At 41.4% G+C, this 19544-nt stretch overlaps 1 protein-coding gene across 28 annotated transcripts in view; it reads left to right on the top strand.

The window, feature by feature from the left end:
• NRXN1 (neurexin 1) overlaps positions 1-19544 on the top strand; it is a 1214702-nt gene that overhangs the window by 871435 nt on the left and 323723 nt on the right. For all 28 annotated transcript variants that reach the window (XM_065401764.1, XM_065401747.1, XM_065401749.1 and 25 more), the window contains one exon: positions 18720-18901. In XM_065401764.1, coding sequence (XP_065257836.1) covers positions 18720-18901 — 182 coding nt within the window. The remainder of the gene's footprint in view (positions 1-18719; positions 18902-19544) is intronic.

The raw sequence follows: 19544 nt of genomic DNA on the forward strand, positions 1-19544 counted from the left end.
AAATAAAAAATCTAGGTTTAAACAATTATCTTCATTACTGATTGAGAACAGTAAGATAAAATGAACATTTATATGAGGACAAATACTTCTTTACCATATGGATTGTAAAAAATAATGCAAACAAACTTAATGTTGAATGGTATACAACAGAGGTGGGCAAACTACGGCCTGCGGGACCCTCCTGCCTGGCCCCTGAGCCCTTGACCCCTCCCCTGCTGTTCCCCCTCCCCCGCAGCATCAGCTCACTGTGCCGCTGGCGCAACGCTCTGGGCGGCGGGGCTGCGAGCTCCTGGGGCAGTGCGGCTGCAGAGCTGGAGCCTGACCCAGTGCTCTGTGCTGCATGGTGGCGTGGCTGCCTGCCCTGGTGCTTTGGGTGGCGTGACTGTAGCTCCAGGTAGCGCGGTAAAGGGGCAGGGGAGTTTGGGGTGGTGGTCAGGGGGCGGGGGTGTGGATAGGGGGCGGGGCATCAGAGGGCAGGGAACATGGGGGCAGGGGTCCCGGGGGGGGGCAGTCAGGAAGGAGAGGGGGGGTTGGATGGGGCGACGGGGGCCAGTCAGGGGCAGGGATTCTGGGGGCAGTCAGGGAGAAGGGGTGGTTGGATGGGGCAGAGGTCCTGGGGGGGGCAGTCAGAAATGAGACGAGGGGTTGGATGGGGTGGCGGGGGGCAGTTGGGACAGGGAGCGGGGGTGTTTGGATGGGGCAGGAGTCCCAGAGGGCCATCAGGGGGTGAGAACCGGGGGGGGTCGGATAGGGGACATTGGCCGGGCCACACCGGGCTGTCTGGGGACGCACAGCCTCCCCTAACTGGCCCTCCATACAATTTTGGAAACCCGATGTGGCCCTCAGGCCAAAAAGTTTGCCCGCCCCTCATATACAATCATTGATGATCTTAATCTTCAAACATTTTCAGTGGATTTAGTGCTTTTGCAAGATGCCAGATTTACATCCCTAGCGACAGAGGTCCTATATGTGTCCCCAGCAGAGATAGTGATAGTGGAAGCTTTCTCATACTGCCCCATCAATATGCCTCAGCTGATCTTCAGGGTCATTCATTGCACTTTGTTTGGAGCTGCCAACATTAATGCCTGTCAGTGGTGGGTGTGGTGGTGTCATGGAGTGTGGGGGAGTCAGGGCCCTGCACCCCCCACTTCCTGCGATTCACAGTGACTCTCAGCCAGCCAGTAAAACATAAGATTTATTAGATGACAGGAACACAGTCCAAAACAGAGCTTGTAGGGACAGACAATAGGACCCCCTCAGTCAGGTCCATCTTGGGGGGCAGGGAGCTTAGACCCCAGCCCTGGGGCTCCCTCCATTTCCCCAGCCAGCTCCAAACTGAAACTCTCCAGCCCCTTTGTCTCTTTCCTGGGCCAGGAGGCCACCTGATCTCTTTGTTCTCCAACACCTTCAGTTGGCACCTTTGCAGAGGAGGGGCCCAGGCCATCAGTTGCCAGGAGACAGGGTGTCGGCCATTCTCTGTGCAGACAGCATCACACAGGCCCTCTCGGGCTCTGCAACAATCACACACCCTTATCCCACCACCTAGATACTTGAGAAATGCATAGGGGAAACTGAGGCAGTATTCAGAGAAAACATTAAGAACATTCCCACTTCATCACAGGTGGTTTTTGCAACTTGGACACTTATTCATTATGAACTGAAATGAGATTTCCCAAGACATTTCAATATAGAATGAGTTCATGAGTTCCACAGGCAGATTTCCATTATTCCTAATTTATTGATTTTTATATTTGGCAGGTGGTGTATTCTGCAGTAAAATATGTGTCTTTAACCCAGGAGTTCCCAAATTGTTGAAAGCTAAGCTCTCCTGCAGGAAAACAAAAACAATCATGTGGCTAACCCTAAATGACTGGTGATTCTGATTAGATTGTGTCAATTTTCATAATACAGTAACTCCTCACTTAAAGTCATCCCGGTTAACGTTGTTTTCTTGTTACATTGCTGATCAATTAGAGAACATGCTCGTTTAGAGTTGTGCGATGCTCCCTTATAACGTCGTTTGGCAGCCGCCTGCTTTGACCACTGCTTGCAGGAAGAGCAGCCCGTTGCAGCTAGCTAGTGGGGGCTTGGAACCAGGATGGACCAGCAGCCCCCTTATCAGCTCCCCGTTCCCCTAAGTTCCCTGGGCGGTCGCCACTCAGCAGGCTATCAATTGCCAGCAGTTCAGCTGTCCCTCCCCCCACTGCCATGTGCTGCTCCTGCCCTCTGCCTTGGAGCTGCTCCCCCAAGCCTCCTGCTTGCTCTGTGGGAGGGCTGGGGGGAAGAGGGGGCTAATGTCAGGGTGTCCCCCTCCCCCCTGCTCCTGCACCCCGCTTACCCCATCTTCCATAGAGCAGGGGGGACACATGACAGGGCTCAGGATGGAGGGAGCTTCCTGGAAGCAGCTGCTGTCTCAGCTTGCTGATTAACTTAAAAAGGCAATGTACTTAGAGTGGGGTCAGCGTACTTAAAGGAGCAATGTGCATCTCTCTCTCTCTCTCTCTCTCTCTCACACACACACACACACAGGGTGTGTGTCTCTCTTTGCCATGCTGACTCCCCTCCCTCCATTCATGCTGCCTTGTACAGTGTGAGGCTACATTAACAACGAGTTAACCCTTGAGGGCTCAACCGAGTGCTAGTTCATAATTTAGCAGTAAGGCATCCCCTGGGAAATATCCCACCCTCTGACTTCACCACCTCAACCAAGCTTCACAATCATCATCGCTGTGTACCGGTATTAAATTGTTCATTTAAAACTTATGCTGTGTGTGTGTGTGTGTAGTCTTTTCTCTGGTCAAAAAAATTTCCCTGGAACCTAACCCCCCCGCGTTTACATTAATTCTTATGGGGAAATTGAATTAGCTTAACATCATTTCACTTAAAGTCGCATTTTTCAGGAACATAACTACAAGGTTAAGCGAGTAGTTACTGTATAATACTTTCTCTCCTTTCTTTTATGCTTTGATGAGCAATGTTGACATTTAAAGTAACATAGCTGACATCTGAGTTCAGTGGCGCTGAAACACTTAACAGTGGGGGTGCTGAAAGCCAGCCCCCTTACCCGTGTCCGCATCCCTCACTCCCTGAGCTGGGGCCGGGAGCAGGGTCATGTCTCCGGGAGGGGGGCCCGGACAGGGATAAGGGGGCCGAGCTGGGGCCACAGCTGAGGGCAGGCACGGAGCCAGGAGCAGAGCCCTGGATGCGGGCTGGCAGCTGGGACTGTGGGTGCTGGGCAGCAGCCAGAACCCCAGGCACGGGGCCAGCAGTGGATCCCTGGTGCGGGGCAGCACCTGGGATCCTGATCGCAGGGAGCAGAGCCCTGTGCGTAACCTGGGGGTGCTGCAGCATCGCCCGCACCCCTAGTTCCCATGCTATGTTTGAGTTAGCCCCGGTTGAGACGAATGAGCAGTTCACACCTCAGAGCTTTTGTTTCAGATTCTCTGGAAACTTAGGAAGACATTGCTACATATGTTGCACTGGATTGATATTTCTGAGATTTTCCTCACAACCCAAAGAGCTATAGATCAACTTTTTTTAATGAAAACTGAGTCTCAGTAGAACAATTTGAATGGCTTATCTATCCACACATATCTTTCCCACAGGGGTTTTCCCAGGCTGTCATAAAGCAGGCAATGTCATAAAGTAAAGTGAAGCATTACATTTGTCCCAAATGTCACAAAGAGGAAAAAATAGATTAACTTAAATATTTAATTGTGTAGATTGTACATGATAAAAACAATAGTTTCCATAGACACTAACAAACACACAAAATGTGTTGCCTGGTATTTTAAAATATTCACATACAGTTCTTATAGTACAAGATGGTAAATTACAAGACCTGCATGGGTGGGCACTGTTATCAAACATGCATGAGCTCCCTCTATCAGAGGACTTCAACCAACATTTGAGAATAATATGGATCTTTGTTATCTCCCCTAATACTTCAAGAGGACCTTATTTCCAAGATATCAAATCTCTTAAAAGGCAAAGTTTCTTTTATTTAAATATATATATTACAAAATCCTATACTCCTTTAGCATCCCTCCCCTCCCCACACAACCTAAGGTACCTGGCATTTTGATTTAATGTTTTGTTTTAATGTAATCATAGAAAAGTTTTAATGTAATCATAGAAAAGTAAGACTTGAATGGATCTCAGTGGGTCATCAAGTCCAGTCCCCTGCAATCAAGGCAGGACTGAGTAATAACTAGACTATTCCTGACAGGTGTATGTCTAACCTGTTCTTTAAAACCTCTAGTGACAGAGATTCCACAACCTCCCTAGGAAATTTGTTCCAGTGCATAACTACCCCAGAGAATTAGGAAGTGTTACCTAACATAAAATCTAAACCTTCCTGTGATGGAATCCCCGAGGTGCAGCCAGGGACTGTGGGACTGCTGTGCCCCCTTAACTCTCCAGGCTGGGCTGTCTCTTACAATGCTTTGCTGGTGACAAGCAGCAACCCCCTCCAAACCCTGTTATCACTCAGTACAACCGCATGTGGAGCCCCACACCCAGCTAGATTGCATGAATGCTCCCAGAGCCACGTATGAATCACACAGAGAAAGGCACCAGCCAAATCCCCCCAGCTCCCAGCCATATACCTCAGGAATATATCGTCTTGCACTGCTCAAGACAAGCAGTGCAAATTAATTGGTTCACCACTTCATCAATGGAAAGTGGATATACACCAGCCATTGTAAACCTGATTTACCAAACACTTCAGGCAAACTCACTGGTAAAGATAAACAGTTTTTTATCAGCACCCCCCACAATGAAGCCGGGAGCCCCACTGGGAGTCCCCCCTGCCTACACACAGCTCCTAGCTATCCCCTCCCTGCACCCTGAGCTACTTCCCTGCCTGCACACAATCCCTAGCTATCCGCTCCCTGCTCCCTGAGCTACCCCCCGTCTGCACACAGACCCTAGCTACCCCCTGCCTGCATCCTTAGCTACTCCCTACTCACATACAGCCCCTACACCCCCTGCCTTCACCCTGAGCTACTCCCCTGCCTGCACCCTGAGCTACCCCCCTGCCCAGACACAGCCCCTAGCTATCCCCTCCCTCCACCCTGAGCTACATCCCTCACTTCACACAGCCCCTAGATACCCCCTCCACCCCCTCAGCAGTTTTCAAACTTTTTGAACTAAGTCCCCCCTTTGATTATATTTTTTGGTTGCTGTGACGGGTTTGGTCACAGAGATCCCCTAGGGACTGTCACCTGATGTGCTGAAGTTACCTCTGGATCCTTTTTCACTGCCAGCTTGGGACTCCAGAACCCTGCCTTGTTGAGCCAGACACACTAGCCTGCTGCAACACAGACTCAGGGTCTGGGCCAATTCCCCCAAAGCTGAAGACTTTAACCAAAAACAGCTCAGCAAGTTACCTCTCCAGCACCCAGACAGCCAGTTCCCAATGGGATCCAAACCCCAAATAGATCCGTTTTACTCTATATAAAGCTTATAGAGGGTAAATTCATAAATTGTTCACCCTCTATATCACAGATAGAGAGATATGCACAGCTGTTTGCTCCCCCAGGTATTAATCACTTACTCGGAGTTTATTAATAAACAAAAGTGATTTTTAAGTATAAAAAGTAGGATTTAAGTGCTTTTAAGTAATAACAGACAGAACAAAGTAAGTCACCAAGCAAAATAAAGCAAGAACATGCATGTCTAAGCCTAATACATTAAGAAACTGATTACAGGTAAATCTCACCCTCAGAGATGTTCCAATAAGCTTCTTTCCCAGACTAGACTCCTTCCTAGTCTGGGCCCAATCCTTTCTCCTGGTACAGTCTTTGTTAGATCCAGCAGACATCTCAGGTCGTAAGCAGGGGTTTTCTCAGGACTGGCAGCCCCTTTTGTCCTGCTCCAACCCCTTTTATAGCTTTGGTACAAGGCAGGAATCTTCTATCTGTGCTTGTCCCCATCCCTGTCTCATCAATGGAAAAGTACAAGGATTAAGATGGATTCCAGTATCATGTGACATGGTTACATGTCCTGTGAGACCCCAGCTTCCATTCTTCCTGGGCTGGCCCACATGTACACAGGAAGGTTTGCTAGTAAACAGAGCCATTTACAGTTCATTGATTCTGAAGCACTGTTAATGGCTTCCACTTAATATGTTTACTTCAGTAATACACGTTTATATCTTATTCTCCTAACTCCAGACATAGAAATAATACATGCAAACAAATAGGATGAACACACTCAGTAGATTATAAGCTTTGTAATGATACCTTACAAGAGACCTTTTGCATAAAACATATTCCAGTTACATCATATTCACATTCATAAGCATATTTTCATAAAGCATATGGAATGCAACGTCACATTTGCGTCCCACCCAAAGGCCAGACAGGCTGAGTGGCCTCTTGAGTGAGTCAGGGGGAGGAGTTGGTGCTCCCTCTCTGGACCCCGTTGTGCGGTACTGGCTTGAGCACCGCCAGCTCTTGCCTCCCCAAAATAGAAGTAAAACTATGCCTATGCCCAAGGGTCCCCTCCCCGGCCCAGGACCCATCCCTGCGGGACACCATTCGATATGCCCTTCTAGCTTGACTGTGAATCATTGATAATTACCCTCTGGGAACAGTTTTCCAACCAGTTACACACCTACCTTATAGTAGCTGCATCTAGATTGTATTTCCCTTGTTTGTTTTAGAGAAGGTCATGCAAGAGAGTATCAAAAGCCTTACTAAAGTCAAGATATACCACATCTTTCCCCCATCCACAGGCTTGTTTTGAAAGGCCTTCGTAAGAGACTGGTGAGATTTAAGATTGGTCCACTGAACATAATGTAATCCTATAAATTCGGGATATACAGGACTAATTTATGGAAACATCTAGGCACAGAGGGATGATAGCTAGAGAGTACATATCAATTTTGATGTTAACAGGAATACTGTACTAGTTTCATTGTAAACCATTATGAGCTTCAGTGGTTAAACCATGCTCTTTAATGACTAGAACTATGTAAACAAATAGTTGAAAACATAATATGCTCATTTATCACTTCAGTTCTTGTTCCTCTGAATCTGGCATTAAGCTGTCGCTCACAAACTGCAGCAAAAGGACTTTCCAAAGAAGAATGGTAGCAATTATCATAATGACAAACCATGTCACATTTTTGTGGCAGACTACAATTTGAAATCCATTATGTGGTAAGACATAAGGTCAGGAGGAATTGTTGGTCAGGAGGAAAAAGCTAATTGGTCCAACCTGCCTGGCCCCCTTTAGTTTTCATAGTGAAGGTCTAGTCAGCTAAGAGATCCGGATACCATTTAATCTGTTTTCACTGTTGACCATTGTTTGTTTTATGCGCAATTTTGGTATCATAAGCAAATGCTAAGGTCTCACAATCAATGTTTGGCATAATAACTGGGAAGTCTTTCCAGGTAGAGTGTCATTTATAGCTCCTTGCTGTTTCTGGTTACTGAACTTGTTTTTGATCCAACCAGATATTTTCTGTATTATACCTTGGCTCTTTAACCAATACTTTTCTATGTGAAATGTATTCACAATGAGGATGAAGAGTATATTTGGTTTGTAAATTTAGAGGCTCAATTTCTTCAGTTATTACTCTGCAAATCAAATGAATTGTGTAAGGCTGAGCATATTTGTGCTTATTTAAGGTAGGCAATATAATGCTATCAGCCAGCAATTAAAAACTTCAGATGGTCATCCTGATAGCTAATGGAGGTGACCAGTTAAGTGACATAGCTAAGTTATTGCAGCTGGTAATCTCAGAGAATGACTTGCATTCTAGTTGGAAAATGTAATGTAATATGCATTTGCTGAAAAGTAAATATGAGCTGATTGCTGCATTGTTCATTTGATTGAGATAGCTTAGTACAATCTACTTAATGTCTGAGTGTGCTTATGTTTAAAGAGTAAAATTCACTTCACCCACATAAAGCTAAAGTGATTGGGAAATGTTGCAGATGAAGTGTTAGAATGTGTACTGCACTAAAACTCACCGACCTGGTCACTGCAGTCAAAGGGCTGGAATTGCAGACACATCCTCTCCACACAACTTCCTCAAGTGGTTAGAGTCATTGGATTTGCATAATCATGGATCCAGTGGCCCATACATAGTCCGCTCATCAGTGTTGCTTTCTGTCACTGAGACCCACTTGACAGCTGCTTCACTGTTAGATCCTTCTGTTTCCTGTCATAGGCACTTAAGTGGGGTGGTGGGTCAAAGATTTGAGATCCCTGCCAATTATTTTTGTTAGAAGCAGACAGGTTGGTGTTTTCACATTTTCAGGTGGTTACAAGATCAAGAAATACTTTGCAGGCTTCTCTCTCATTCTATTCAGATTTTCCAGGCTGAAAGTCCACTTACAATTAAAGGTTCAGAAATGTTGTTGTTCATGCAACAAGCCTATTTCATCTATTAACCTTATTATTAATAATTATTATTGATAGAAAGGCCTAGCACTATATCAGATAGAATATTGTGTAGTTAGATTGTTCATCATACTTGCTAGGAAACAATTGCAACCTTCGTTGTACAATGTACATGATACAGCTAGCTTCTTTCAAAGGAAGATTCATGTCAGCAAACTGTCTAAGATAGACATTGTCATTGATATGTATATGTTACTAGTAATGTTACTTGCTCTTGAACCAACATTTGACCCTCATACTGTATTTGTACCACTGCTTTCAGAAAAGACAACAGGCTTCAATTTAGCAGCACTTTCATTTTTCAATGTATGTTTTATATTCTTTTTCCAAGAAGGGTACTACTTGTAAGAGCCTTCAAAATAATTTACTCTGGAGACATCATAAAATATGGGAAGCACTTCTAGAGCAAGGTAAATGATACAATGACATTTAAAAGATGGGTAATTGGATGCTATAAAAAGATAGCCATAGTAATTACAAGACAGCTAAAACTCTGTTTCCAAAACAAAAATAATTAAGTCCTCAACTTAGAAACAACGATACTTTAAACAAAAATAATTTCAATAGAAAGCTAGGTAGAATAAAGTAAGGTCAGCATTTTCAAACTTTGGTGCCCAAATCCTTATTTAGGCACCAAAATAGGAGGGCTGTTTTTCTAAGGCACTTGAGGATTCAGCAGTGCCCATTAATTTCAGTTGGAGTTACTGGGTTCTCACCACCTTTTGAAAATCAGGCCTCTTATTTTAATGCCTAAATAAGGACTCACTGGGCTAATTTTAGGCACCCATTTTTGGAAATATTTGTTTGTTGTCTGCACAGCACAGTGAACATTTATGGCACTACATAAATCAATCAATAAATAAATACATAAATAATGATGAGGAACCTGAAATGGTAGTTCAATTTTTCTTCTACAGACCCTTCGATTCAGATTCTCTGATATATAAATACTTCTGTCAGGCCAGAACTACTGTTGTGTAACAAGAAGAGCAGGGCAATTTTTTTCTGACAAAACTTCCTTTTCACTGAAAAATGCACATTTGAGTTGACCCAAAACATATCAGGGATTCATATAAAAGTCGCCAAATTGTTTTGGTTAGAAAACAAAACAAAACAAAACAAAATAGAAAAATTGGAATATTTCATTTTGACATTTCTGAAACTAAATGTTTTGATTTTCTGATTTGAAAGGACTTTTCATTTTGAATTTTCTTCAATATTCAAGGTTAAAAGTGAAAACTAAAAATGATTCTTACTTTTTTAGTTTGGATAGGAAACTGAAAAATCAGTTATTTGCATAGCTCTAGTAACAAGTTCTGTGCAGAATCTGATTCATGAACAGTTCTTTTGAAACTTACAAGCTTCACTAGTTTTGCTAGCAGAGCTTTAAAGTTCCTTCAACTAGAATTAGTTAGCTTACAAAATTTCCAAATTTTGCCATGTGGGTCTGTGGAGCTTCCAAGCTCCCTGAGCCAGGACCATCAATTCATTTTATATTGGTCACCAACAGATGGTAACAACATTTGATTGCTGTTAACATGGGTAAGATTTGAACTGGTATCCTAGTCTCCAATCCTGTTACAAATCCCTTCAGCTAGCCAGTGCCTTAACTACATTCTGTTTGCATATGAGCTACTGGCACAACTAATAAGTCAGAAAAAATAAATCAGTGGACCGCATCTTCCTCTTGTCCCACAAATGCAACTGTCATTTATATTAATGGAGTTTACTGTGGCAGGAGGTAAAAATACATTAGAAACCTCTAACAGTTTCTAATGCAAGAAGAATTTTTGACTGTAACAGTCCTATTTGTCTTTAAAGGTGCATTTGATTTTTTCTGATTTAATCCTTGAGTCTGATAGATGCCTTTATATAGTATCCTTCCTAAAATATTTTTCTTCTCATATCCTCATCATGCACTTGCTCCAAAGCACAATTTCTACATCTACATCTGTAGAAATTGTTCAATAAATTTATCCTTAACAAATTATTTGTTGACAAGGTTGTAGGAGGACTAAAATGCACTCTTATTTATAGATATTTGACTTTTAATTTCAACCTGACTGCTTGGCAAGCTCTCAGAGAAAGGTGTGTTTTATCCTTGTTACCTTAAATAGAAATATAATGGACTAGAATTTTTCATGTTGACTGCAATGTGGCATTTAAAGCAGTCTCTGATTTTAGAAATACACTATTTTCTTAACATATGAATTCCATATAGGTGCAAAATAATATGGTATTACTTTGTTATATACATTGTTGTTGTAGCTGTGATGGTTCCAGGATATTAGAGAGACAAGGTGGGTGAAGTAATATCTTTTATTGGACCCACTTCTGTTGGTGAGAGAGACAAGCTTTCAGACTTACAGAGAGCTCTTCTTCAGGTCTAGGAGAGGTGCTCAGAGTGTCACAGCTAAATACATGGTGGAACAGGTTGCTTAGCATAAGTAGCTAACACATATTTCAAGCAAAAACAATGAGGAGTCCTTGTGGCACCTTAGAGACTAACAAATGTATTTGGGCATAAGCTTTCGTGGGCTAAAACCCACTTCATCAGATGCATCTGAAAGCTTATGCCCAAATACATTTGTTAGTCTCTAGATGCAGGTGATGGGGTGGGTTTTAGCCCATGAAAGCTTATGCCCAAATAAATTCGTTACTTTTGCTGATACAGACTAACATGGCTACCACTCTGAAACATATTTCAATGGATCATTGAAGGTGAAGTGGCCTTTAACACCCCTACAGTCATCGGGAGAAAAGGAGAAAGGAAAAATATAAACTGAGGACAAGGGGGTTTGTGGGTTACAGATTGTAATAATCCCCTCTTCTGGCCTACAAACAACCCCTCCCCACAAACCTCTCCAAGCTTATCATCAGAAGCAAGCTTCTCACAGAGTAGGACACACTAATTCAAAGTTCCACCAGACCCTGCCAGAACAACAGATGTAAAACCTGTAGACATATCTCCACTGCTATGATGATGAAGACCTCTCGCAACACACATTTCAAGATCCATGGGTCCTACACATGCCTCTCACAACATATGATGGCCCTCATCCAGTTCACTAAACGCCCCAATAACAACTATGTGGGTAAAATGAGACAATCACTATGCTCTCAGATGAACTCACACAGAAAAATGATAAAAGACAAAAATATCATATCACCTGTAGGTGAACACTTTTCACAAAGCAACCACTCCCTATCCAACCACTCAGTTCTTGTCCTCAAAGGAATCTGCACAACATCTTCAAAAGATGAGCCTGCGAACTTAAATTCATAACTTTGCTAGACACTAAAAGTCACGGACTGAATAGAGACACCGGAGTTATGGCTTATTATTTATGGCTTTCTTTTTTCTTCTCCTTTCTCCCCTGTGTCAGAGGGGTTAACTGGCCACTTCACCTTGAACAGTCCCTGGAAATGTGTTAATTTCTTATGCTAAACAATCTGTTCCACCTTGTATTTAGTGGTGACACTCTGAGTACATTTCACAGATCTGAAGAAGAGATCGGTGTAAGCTTGAAAGCTTGTATCTCTCACCCACAGAAGTTGGCCCAAGAAAAGATATTACCTCACCCAAATTACTTGGCTTTCATTTTGTACAGAAAATCACCTAGAACAGCCATCCACACTAGGGAGAAAGATTCTACTCAACTTGAGTAAGTGTATCTGAATATGACTATTAAATTGGAAAGTCTTACGAAGTAGCTATAACTTTTGTTTTAACCATTTGTGATGGCATGAATGAAACTAACTTGTAACATACATGGTAGGCCATATAGTATCTACTAATTGCAGTATCTGTTCTGCATGGAGGGAGGATTTAACTACCACTATTCCTGCCACTCATGTTTGGACTGGAAAATTTTATAACAAAACTTAGTTAACAGGGAAGCCTCTCTATCATGACTGTTAAGAACATCTTCTTAACTGCAATGTGGAGCTCACCCACACCCACATGAGCTCTAGAAGGAAGCCTGCCTCAGGAAGGCAGAATTTCTCTTCAAGGTCTCTGGTCCACAGGTGCAGCTTGTCCATTATTACAGTGCAGTATACTACCCCTCAAACCCTAGTCCTGCTTTGGTGATAATTCTAGGGAAGTGTAGGGCCATGGCTCCCTTTGGGATGCTGTATAATCCCATGGAGGTACATATATTTTGTCACCCTCTGATAATGCATTGGTGGTACTGGGGAGGAGATCTCTGTGTTTGTTTCAGTGAGATAATTGCAATTTCCCCCTTGCAAATTGACTCAGCATCTTGTGGAGTGCAGCCCATGTCCCTGGTCAATCCCCTGCTCAGGCCTGGCAGAGGGAATATGTCAGGATGTCCTCAAAAAGGAAGTGTTTAATTAAATTCAGATTCTTCTCCTTCCAGTTCTTACTTTGAAATGCTTCTTACAGCACGTTTCCCACATCCTTCCCATCGATAACCCTAATGCCTATTCCCTCCCTGCCTGCGCCCCACACTTATCTTGTCTTGGGTTTACTTACCTTGTCTACATTGGGATCTACCATGTACAGTGCTGATTGTATCCTGGAATATGTCAAGGGACTTGAACTCCCATGGGCCAAATCTTGAAGTCCATATTCAATTTTTATTCAGTCCTCACTCAGGCAAATTCACACTGATTTCTCTGACTTTGGAGAGTGTGTGTGTGTGTGGGGGGGGGGGCATTTTGCCTGAATAAGGACCATATGATTTAGCCCACTGATTCCAGTAGTAGTTATGGTGCTCGGCACTTCGTAGGAGCACTTAACATCTTGTAGGCCCTTAGATAGTTAGGCCATCGGGGCTGGGAGGATGATATAGTCAGTGCCCTCGGCATCTCACAAGATGTGATCAGCACTTTACAGGTTAGGTCCTAAGAGAGACAAAATAAGTAAATTCAAGACAGAACAGGTAAAAGTATGGGGTGGGGTGTGGTGGGGATGGGGATGGGGAGGAGAAGGGGAGGGAATGGTCACTAGTATTATTGATGGGAAGAAGGAGCGATTTATAAAGCACACTGCAAATTTGCTTTCCTGTATCAATGATTAATAATTTAGCTCTGTTACAGTCTTCACAGATACTCACTAAACCTTCTCAGAAGAGATTTTTCAATCACTTTTAACAGTTTATATTTAAATTCATCTCTCTAAACAAACAAAGGCTGTCATCATCAATGAGGGCTTTATCATGCCATGTTCAAGTTTCTGACTTCAGTCATGCTTTGCTTATAGCTATGTTTGAAAATAGGTGGGTATAATTTTTTAAACAATGGGAAAAGATATTTTGGAAATTTTGCTCAAACTTTCCCCAAACTTCAACTTTGGTTGGAGACCAAATATGAAAATGTCTGCCCCAAGATTATGAGCATGTGAAAAGACAGGGTTAAAAAGAAGACTCCCGTGCAGCTTCTGCCATAGCTGACATGACTAGTGCCTGCTATAATGCTTGTGTAGATGTGTATGTGTGCATTTATACTGAACATTTACTCTCATTGATGAATTTATAACTTGAGCAAATAGTCACATTGAATTCAATGGGATTACTCATGCAAGTAATTGCTCACCAATGGAAGTAAGAGTTCACAATGATCAAAATGTGCTGTTAAAGTGTAGTACTGAAGGAAACTGCTTTATTGTATAAGACAGGTAACCCTTTGGTTTTGTTGAAACCAGTATTGTTAACACCTGATTTTTTATAATAGTTAAAAAGCACTTTACTTTTTTAATAAAGTAACAAAATGCAGGGTTTTTATTGAGTTTTATGTGTTTCAATTTTTAGACCTTTTATGATACACTAGAATTCCATAGCTCAATAAAACTACCACTTGGCCTAATTTAATATGCCACACATTGCCATTTTAGTGGAGAAAGTAAACATTAAAATACCAACATTACATGGGAAAAACAGTATTATACAGAAAGATAATATACATAAAATCTTAACACAAAATTGAGATGAACATGAGGAAAGTAAAAAGCATGCAGGTATGTTGTTTGATTTGAGTGAAACATTCAAATATATCATATTCAATGTTAGAGTCATACTATTGAAAAGCTTTGCAGTTATATACAATAATAGACACAGTAAATGGATACTAAACAAAATATGTATCTGTTTAATACTATATGGGTAAGCAGATAGCCTTGAGTTGCTGCCAGGCTATACAGAAATGAACACAGTTTTTCAGAAAGATGAATTTTGCAAACAAGTAGGACTTGAGAGACCCAAGCCATGAAAAACCATTACTGTTTCTGACCACTGGTGGTTTATTACCATCAGAGCCACACTTTAAGGTTAAAAATCTCAAAGAGTTCTATGGACATGTTTTCTAAACTCTCTTTCCTGATTCACAAGACCATAAAGAATGGTATAGTATATTGTGCAGCTAAGAGCTGCAAACTGCTTGTTACAGACTTGCATGTAGCTTCTGAGTACCATGGTAAGAGTATCACTGCTCTTGACAATCTAATTCCACTGCTTTGAGTGCAGTTGAGCTGATGAGTCCCATACAAAACAATGCCATAAACTGAAAAAAGAACAAGGAACTTAATTATTTTTCAGTGGCACGGTGTTGAAAGAATAGCAAAGAAATGGTAAGGTTTGTCAGACAGCATAAAAGTCTTTGTGGGGAAAGTGAACTAGCTTTTTTCTGTTGTTTTTGAATGGATTGGAGAGCTTGTCTATGTAATGCCAACAGACCCCGATTATTGGTAGGTGGGATTGAACCTGGGACCTCTGGAGCTAAATGCATGAGCCTCTACTGCATAAGCAAAAAGCCACACAGCTCTTAGTTAAGGCTGTAGCAAACTCATCAATTTCTGGCTGAGTTAGGTGCCACTATAGGGGACAGAGAACCACACCAAGCAGGCATAGGTTACATCTATACTTACAGTGCTGCTGTAGCATTTAGTGAAGCCACTACGTATGCTGATGGGAGAGCTCCTCCTGTCAGCGTAGGTATTCCACCTCCCCAAGAGGTGGTAGCTGTGTTGACGAGAGAAGCCCTCCAATTAACATAGTGCTGTCTATACTGGGAGTTAGGTTGGATAACTAAGGTCTGATCTACATTAAGGGGGGGATTGATCTAAGTTACACAACTTCAGCTATGTGAATAATGTAGCTGAAGTCGATGTACTTAAATCTACTCACCGCGGTGTCTTCACTGCGGTGAGTCGACAGCTGACACTCCCTCGTCGACTCCACCTGTGCCTCTCGCTCTGGTGGAGTACTGGAGTCAACGGGAGAGTGCTCGGCAGTCGATTTATCGCATCTAGACTAGATGCGATAAATCGACCCCCTGCTGGAACGATTGCTGCCTGTCGATCCTGCGAGTAATGTAGACAAGCCCTAAGTTGCTCAGGGATGTGGTAGTTATACCAACATAAGTTAGTAGTGTAGACCAAGCCTATATCTGATAGCAAGCAAGCTGGTTTGGAACAATTGTTTAGATATTTTGTAGGCTTTAATAGTTTATGGCAAAGATTGGACAATAAGCTAAGATCAATCCCTGAGTAATGAATTTTACATTATTATATTTGCCTTTCTTGAAATATAAACACTAAATGGCCTATTCTCAGCTTAAGGGCCATTTTTGCATAATTAACTTAGGAAACTCAAGGAACGTGACTTCTTGTGTAGCTTATACAAAGGCAGTTCTGTATTTGTTAACATGGATTAATTAGCCTGTTATCAGACGTTCAGTTAGTATGCATGGCTATGAAAGTGACGGGCAATGAGACAAAAGGGAGGATCTGATGGAAAATCATGTACTTACTTCATGAATAATTAAAGAAAGACAAATTTGTAAATTTAAAGTAGCCTTTAAGTAATTTAAAATGTATGCCTTGATTTATGCAGTTCTTCTAGCATTGACTTTGACATCATTGCAAAGGTAGTGTGGGATGAATTGCTCACCAGTTTATTGGGTGGACAGTATTTAGGGTAGGGCCTGTACTACACAGATCCAGTCTAGATAAGAATATCAGTGTCTGGAGATGTTCAGGTTTGGGGACTTGGTTAGGGACCATTGTATGCATTATGTACAAATATGACTCCACTGTCATTTAATAGGTGAATCTTCTTTTTCCTCATTTTAAAAAAATCTTCAAGTAGCACATCTGTTACAACCAAGGAAAGGAAAATTACCCCCTCCCCCTCATTTATATCTTTTGTACTGTTCTAATAGTATCCTTTAACACTGAAGTGTACAGAATTGTATTCCTTATTTATGCTGTTTTTATAGGAACCTCATTCAAGGCCTGATCCAAAGGCCTGTGAAGTCAGTGGAAAGACTCCTGTTGACTTCAAAGAGCTTTGGATCCAGCCCCCAATACTACCGTACTGAGGGTAAATCCCATCCTTTGGGGAATTAATGTGGCATACACTATATGACAATCTGAACTGTATCACTCACTACATTGCTCAAGGTGTTAACACTAGTGCCATAGACAGATGCTTTTGGACCACTAGAAGTGGCAGTACCCATATAATCAGTCTTTAGAGATGTAGCTATCCCTGTCTACTATTATGAAATGCTTTACAGCAGTTACTGAGCACTTCAGTTAATGGAAGCTGAATTCTTGCTGTTTGACAAACTTCTCTCCCACACACCCTATGCCCATGGCTATCAGCAACCACCTTTATGACTGCCTAAACCTTCAGTATGCTGTCTACAGTGCACAAGAATAATGCAGAACTCTGACTTGACTTGAACTTTTAAACAGCACCTTAGGTGCTAGGGCTATGATTCACACAGACTCCTGTTTGTCCCTGCTAAAGAGGGCTGACAGGTTTCCTTGCAACAGATGCCAGTTGGCAACTTGCCATCAAGAGAGAGGCCAAGAGAATGTGTTGACTCTCAGAGCTGTCAGACAGGATTGTTGAGTTAAAGTGTATTTTACACTTTTTTCAAGGCCGTGGCACAAAACAGGAAATAATATTATAAAATGGATTATAACAGGAACCACATAATTGCAAAGCTAATTAGTAGATTGGTAATACTAGCAGAAAAGTTGTGTCAGAAGTGAACCTGAAATATCCTTTAAAAGGAAAATGTAACTCAGTTTCTTTGAGATCTCAGGCAAAGCTGTCTATATGGAGAGGTCATGGTTCTTTGAAGCTGGAATAGAGGTCTAGCTATACAATACTTCTTATTTACATCTCCATACTATGTCCTCAATTTAAATTCCAGTGAATGTTCAGAGAACTTTTTCTGTAGTATTTGCCTAGCTGTACAATATGAAAGGAAAAAACAAAATTACAATAAAATTCTGAACAACAAAATGTGAAAAATTGCGTCTTGTCACACTGCTCTATAGGAAAGTGTTCAGTTTATATAAGACTTACGAAGTTCCTGTTCCATATTCAAAAAAAGAGGACTACTTCTGACTGCATTGTAAATCAGAGATCAAATGTACAGTTATCACATTGGACGCTGTTTTAAGGATACACTTTTGTATATTGAAAACTCTTGGGTAAATAGCTATGTTAGTTCATAGAAAATGTGCAAGTGATGGTGAAGTTAAATGTGTGCCCTTTAAACCTATTATCTGATCATAGAATCCTAAGATTTGTTTCATACAGAACCTAGCTTTTATAAGTGCATATTTGGTATTGTGAACAACATGGAAATATTTCTGCCATTGGAAGCTCTCTACCAGAACTGTATATATTGCCAATTGCTGCACATAATGATTGACAATGCTGAATAGATTGTTTATCCATTAGAGGCATGTTGTTGCCCTTCCATTAGTTATCTCATCTGTCACAAGCCGATAAAACTTATACTCATAAAAGTTGTATCTGAATATATTTGTTACATTTTGCTTCACTGTGCAGGATGACACATCATATCTTGCATGCCATTTTCATTGCACAGATGGATATATGGTGTTGTATCTTTAGTCAATCATGAAATAACTGGCGTACATGATTTCTTCTCCACCTGGGTCCTGATTTAGGAAGAATCAGGAAATCAGGTAAGCATGAGCTTAACTTTAAGCACATGCTTAAATGCTTTATTGAATAGGGATGCCTTCCTGAATCAGGTCCGTGGTCCTTAGAATTATACTATGCAATTATACTGTATTCTGCATGGACTGTATTGTATAAAAAAGCAATAATATTTAGTTTGCTGTAAAATATTTTGCTGGCAGATTTTAAGATTCCTCCAAACTGTGATATAGCTTTGTTTCATTTTTGCAGTTCAGTTGTCTATAGAGAGCATTTTGATTGTTGTAGAGCACACTTTTTGCCATGCAGTTTGACACTGGTGCAAATGAACTAAATGGTTTTATTTCTGTTTTACAGCGGGAACAACATATATCTTTAGCAAAGGTGGTGGACAAATCACATACACGTGGCCTCCTAATGATCGGCCAAGCACTCGTGCTGACAGACTGGCAATAGGGTTTAGCACTGTTCAAAAAGAAGCAGTTTTGGTACGAGTAGACAGTTCTACTGGGCTCGGAGACTATTTAGAGCTGCATATTGTAAGTATTATCAACAAATTGAAACTTATTTCTATATATGTCTTGAATGATCATACCTTTTTATAGTCTAAGTATTGCAGTTTATTAACTATTCTTTATCTAAAATGGTATAATTATAAGATCAATAATAAATTAAATGATTATGGCTTATAATATACAGTTCTGTACAGGACTTCAGACATACTCAAAATGCCTTTATATAGCACTCCTTTATATGGCTTTTTCAATTAAAAATTGCACTGTAATACCCAAACAAATATAGCTATTTGCTCCAGTCTAATTACATTAAACAGGACTTAGCAATGTCAGAGGAAGGTGCCTTAGTCTAGGAGGATTTCAGGTGAAATCTGTTGGGGGAATTACAATGATCACGACTGAGCATACTCATTGTTAATACTAAAAGGAGTCCACTGATTCTACCATTACTGTGCAGAGATAAATTTTCAGTAGAAAACACAGTTGTCACACTGGGAAGTCTAGAAAAGTAATTTCAGTTGCCTTAAAGGAAATAGCTAGCAATCAAAATTGAAAGCATCTGGATTTTTATGGCAACATAAATAAATGATCAGTTGAAATAAACGTAACTAGGGCAATATAAAATCTTGTTGCTCAGATTAATCTCAACTTTATTAATATATTAGCT

Source organism: Emys orbicularis, chromosome 3 (genome assembly GCF_028017835.1).
Source record: "Emys orbicularis isolate rEmyOrb1 chromosome 3, rEmyOrb1.hap1, whole genome shotgun sequence".
Lineage (NCBI taxonomy): Eukaryota > Metazoa > Chordata > Testudines > Emydidae > Emys > Emys orbicularis.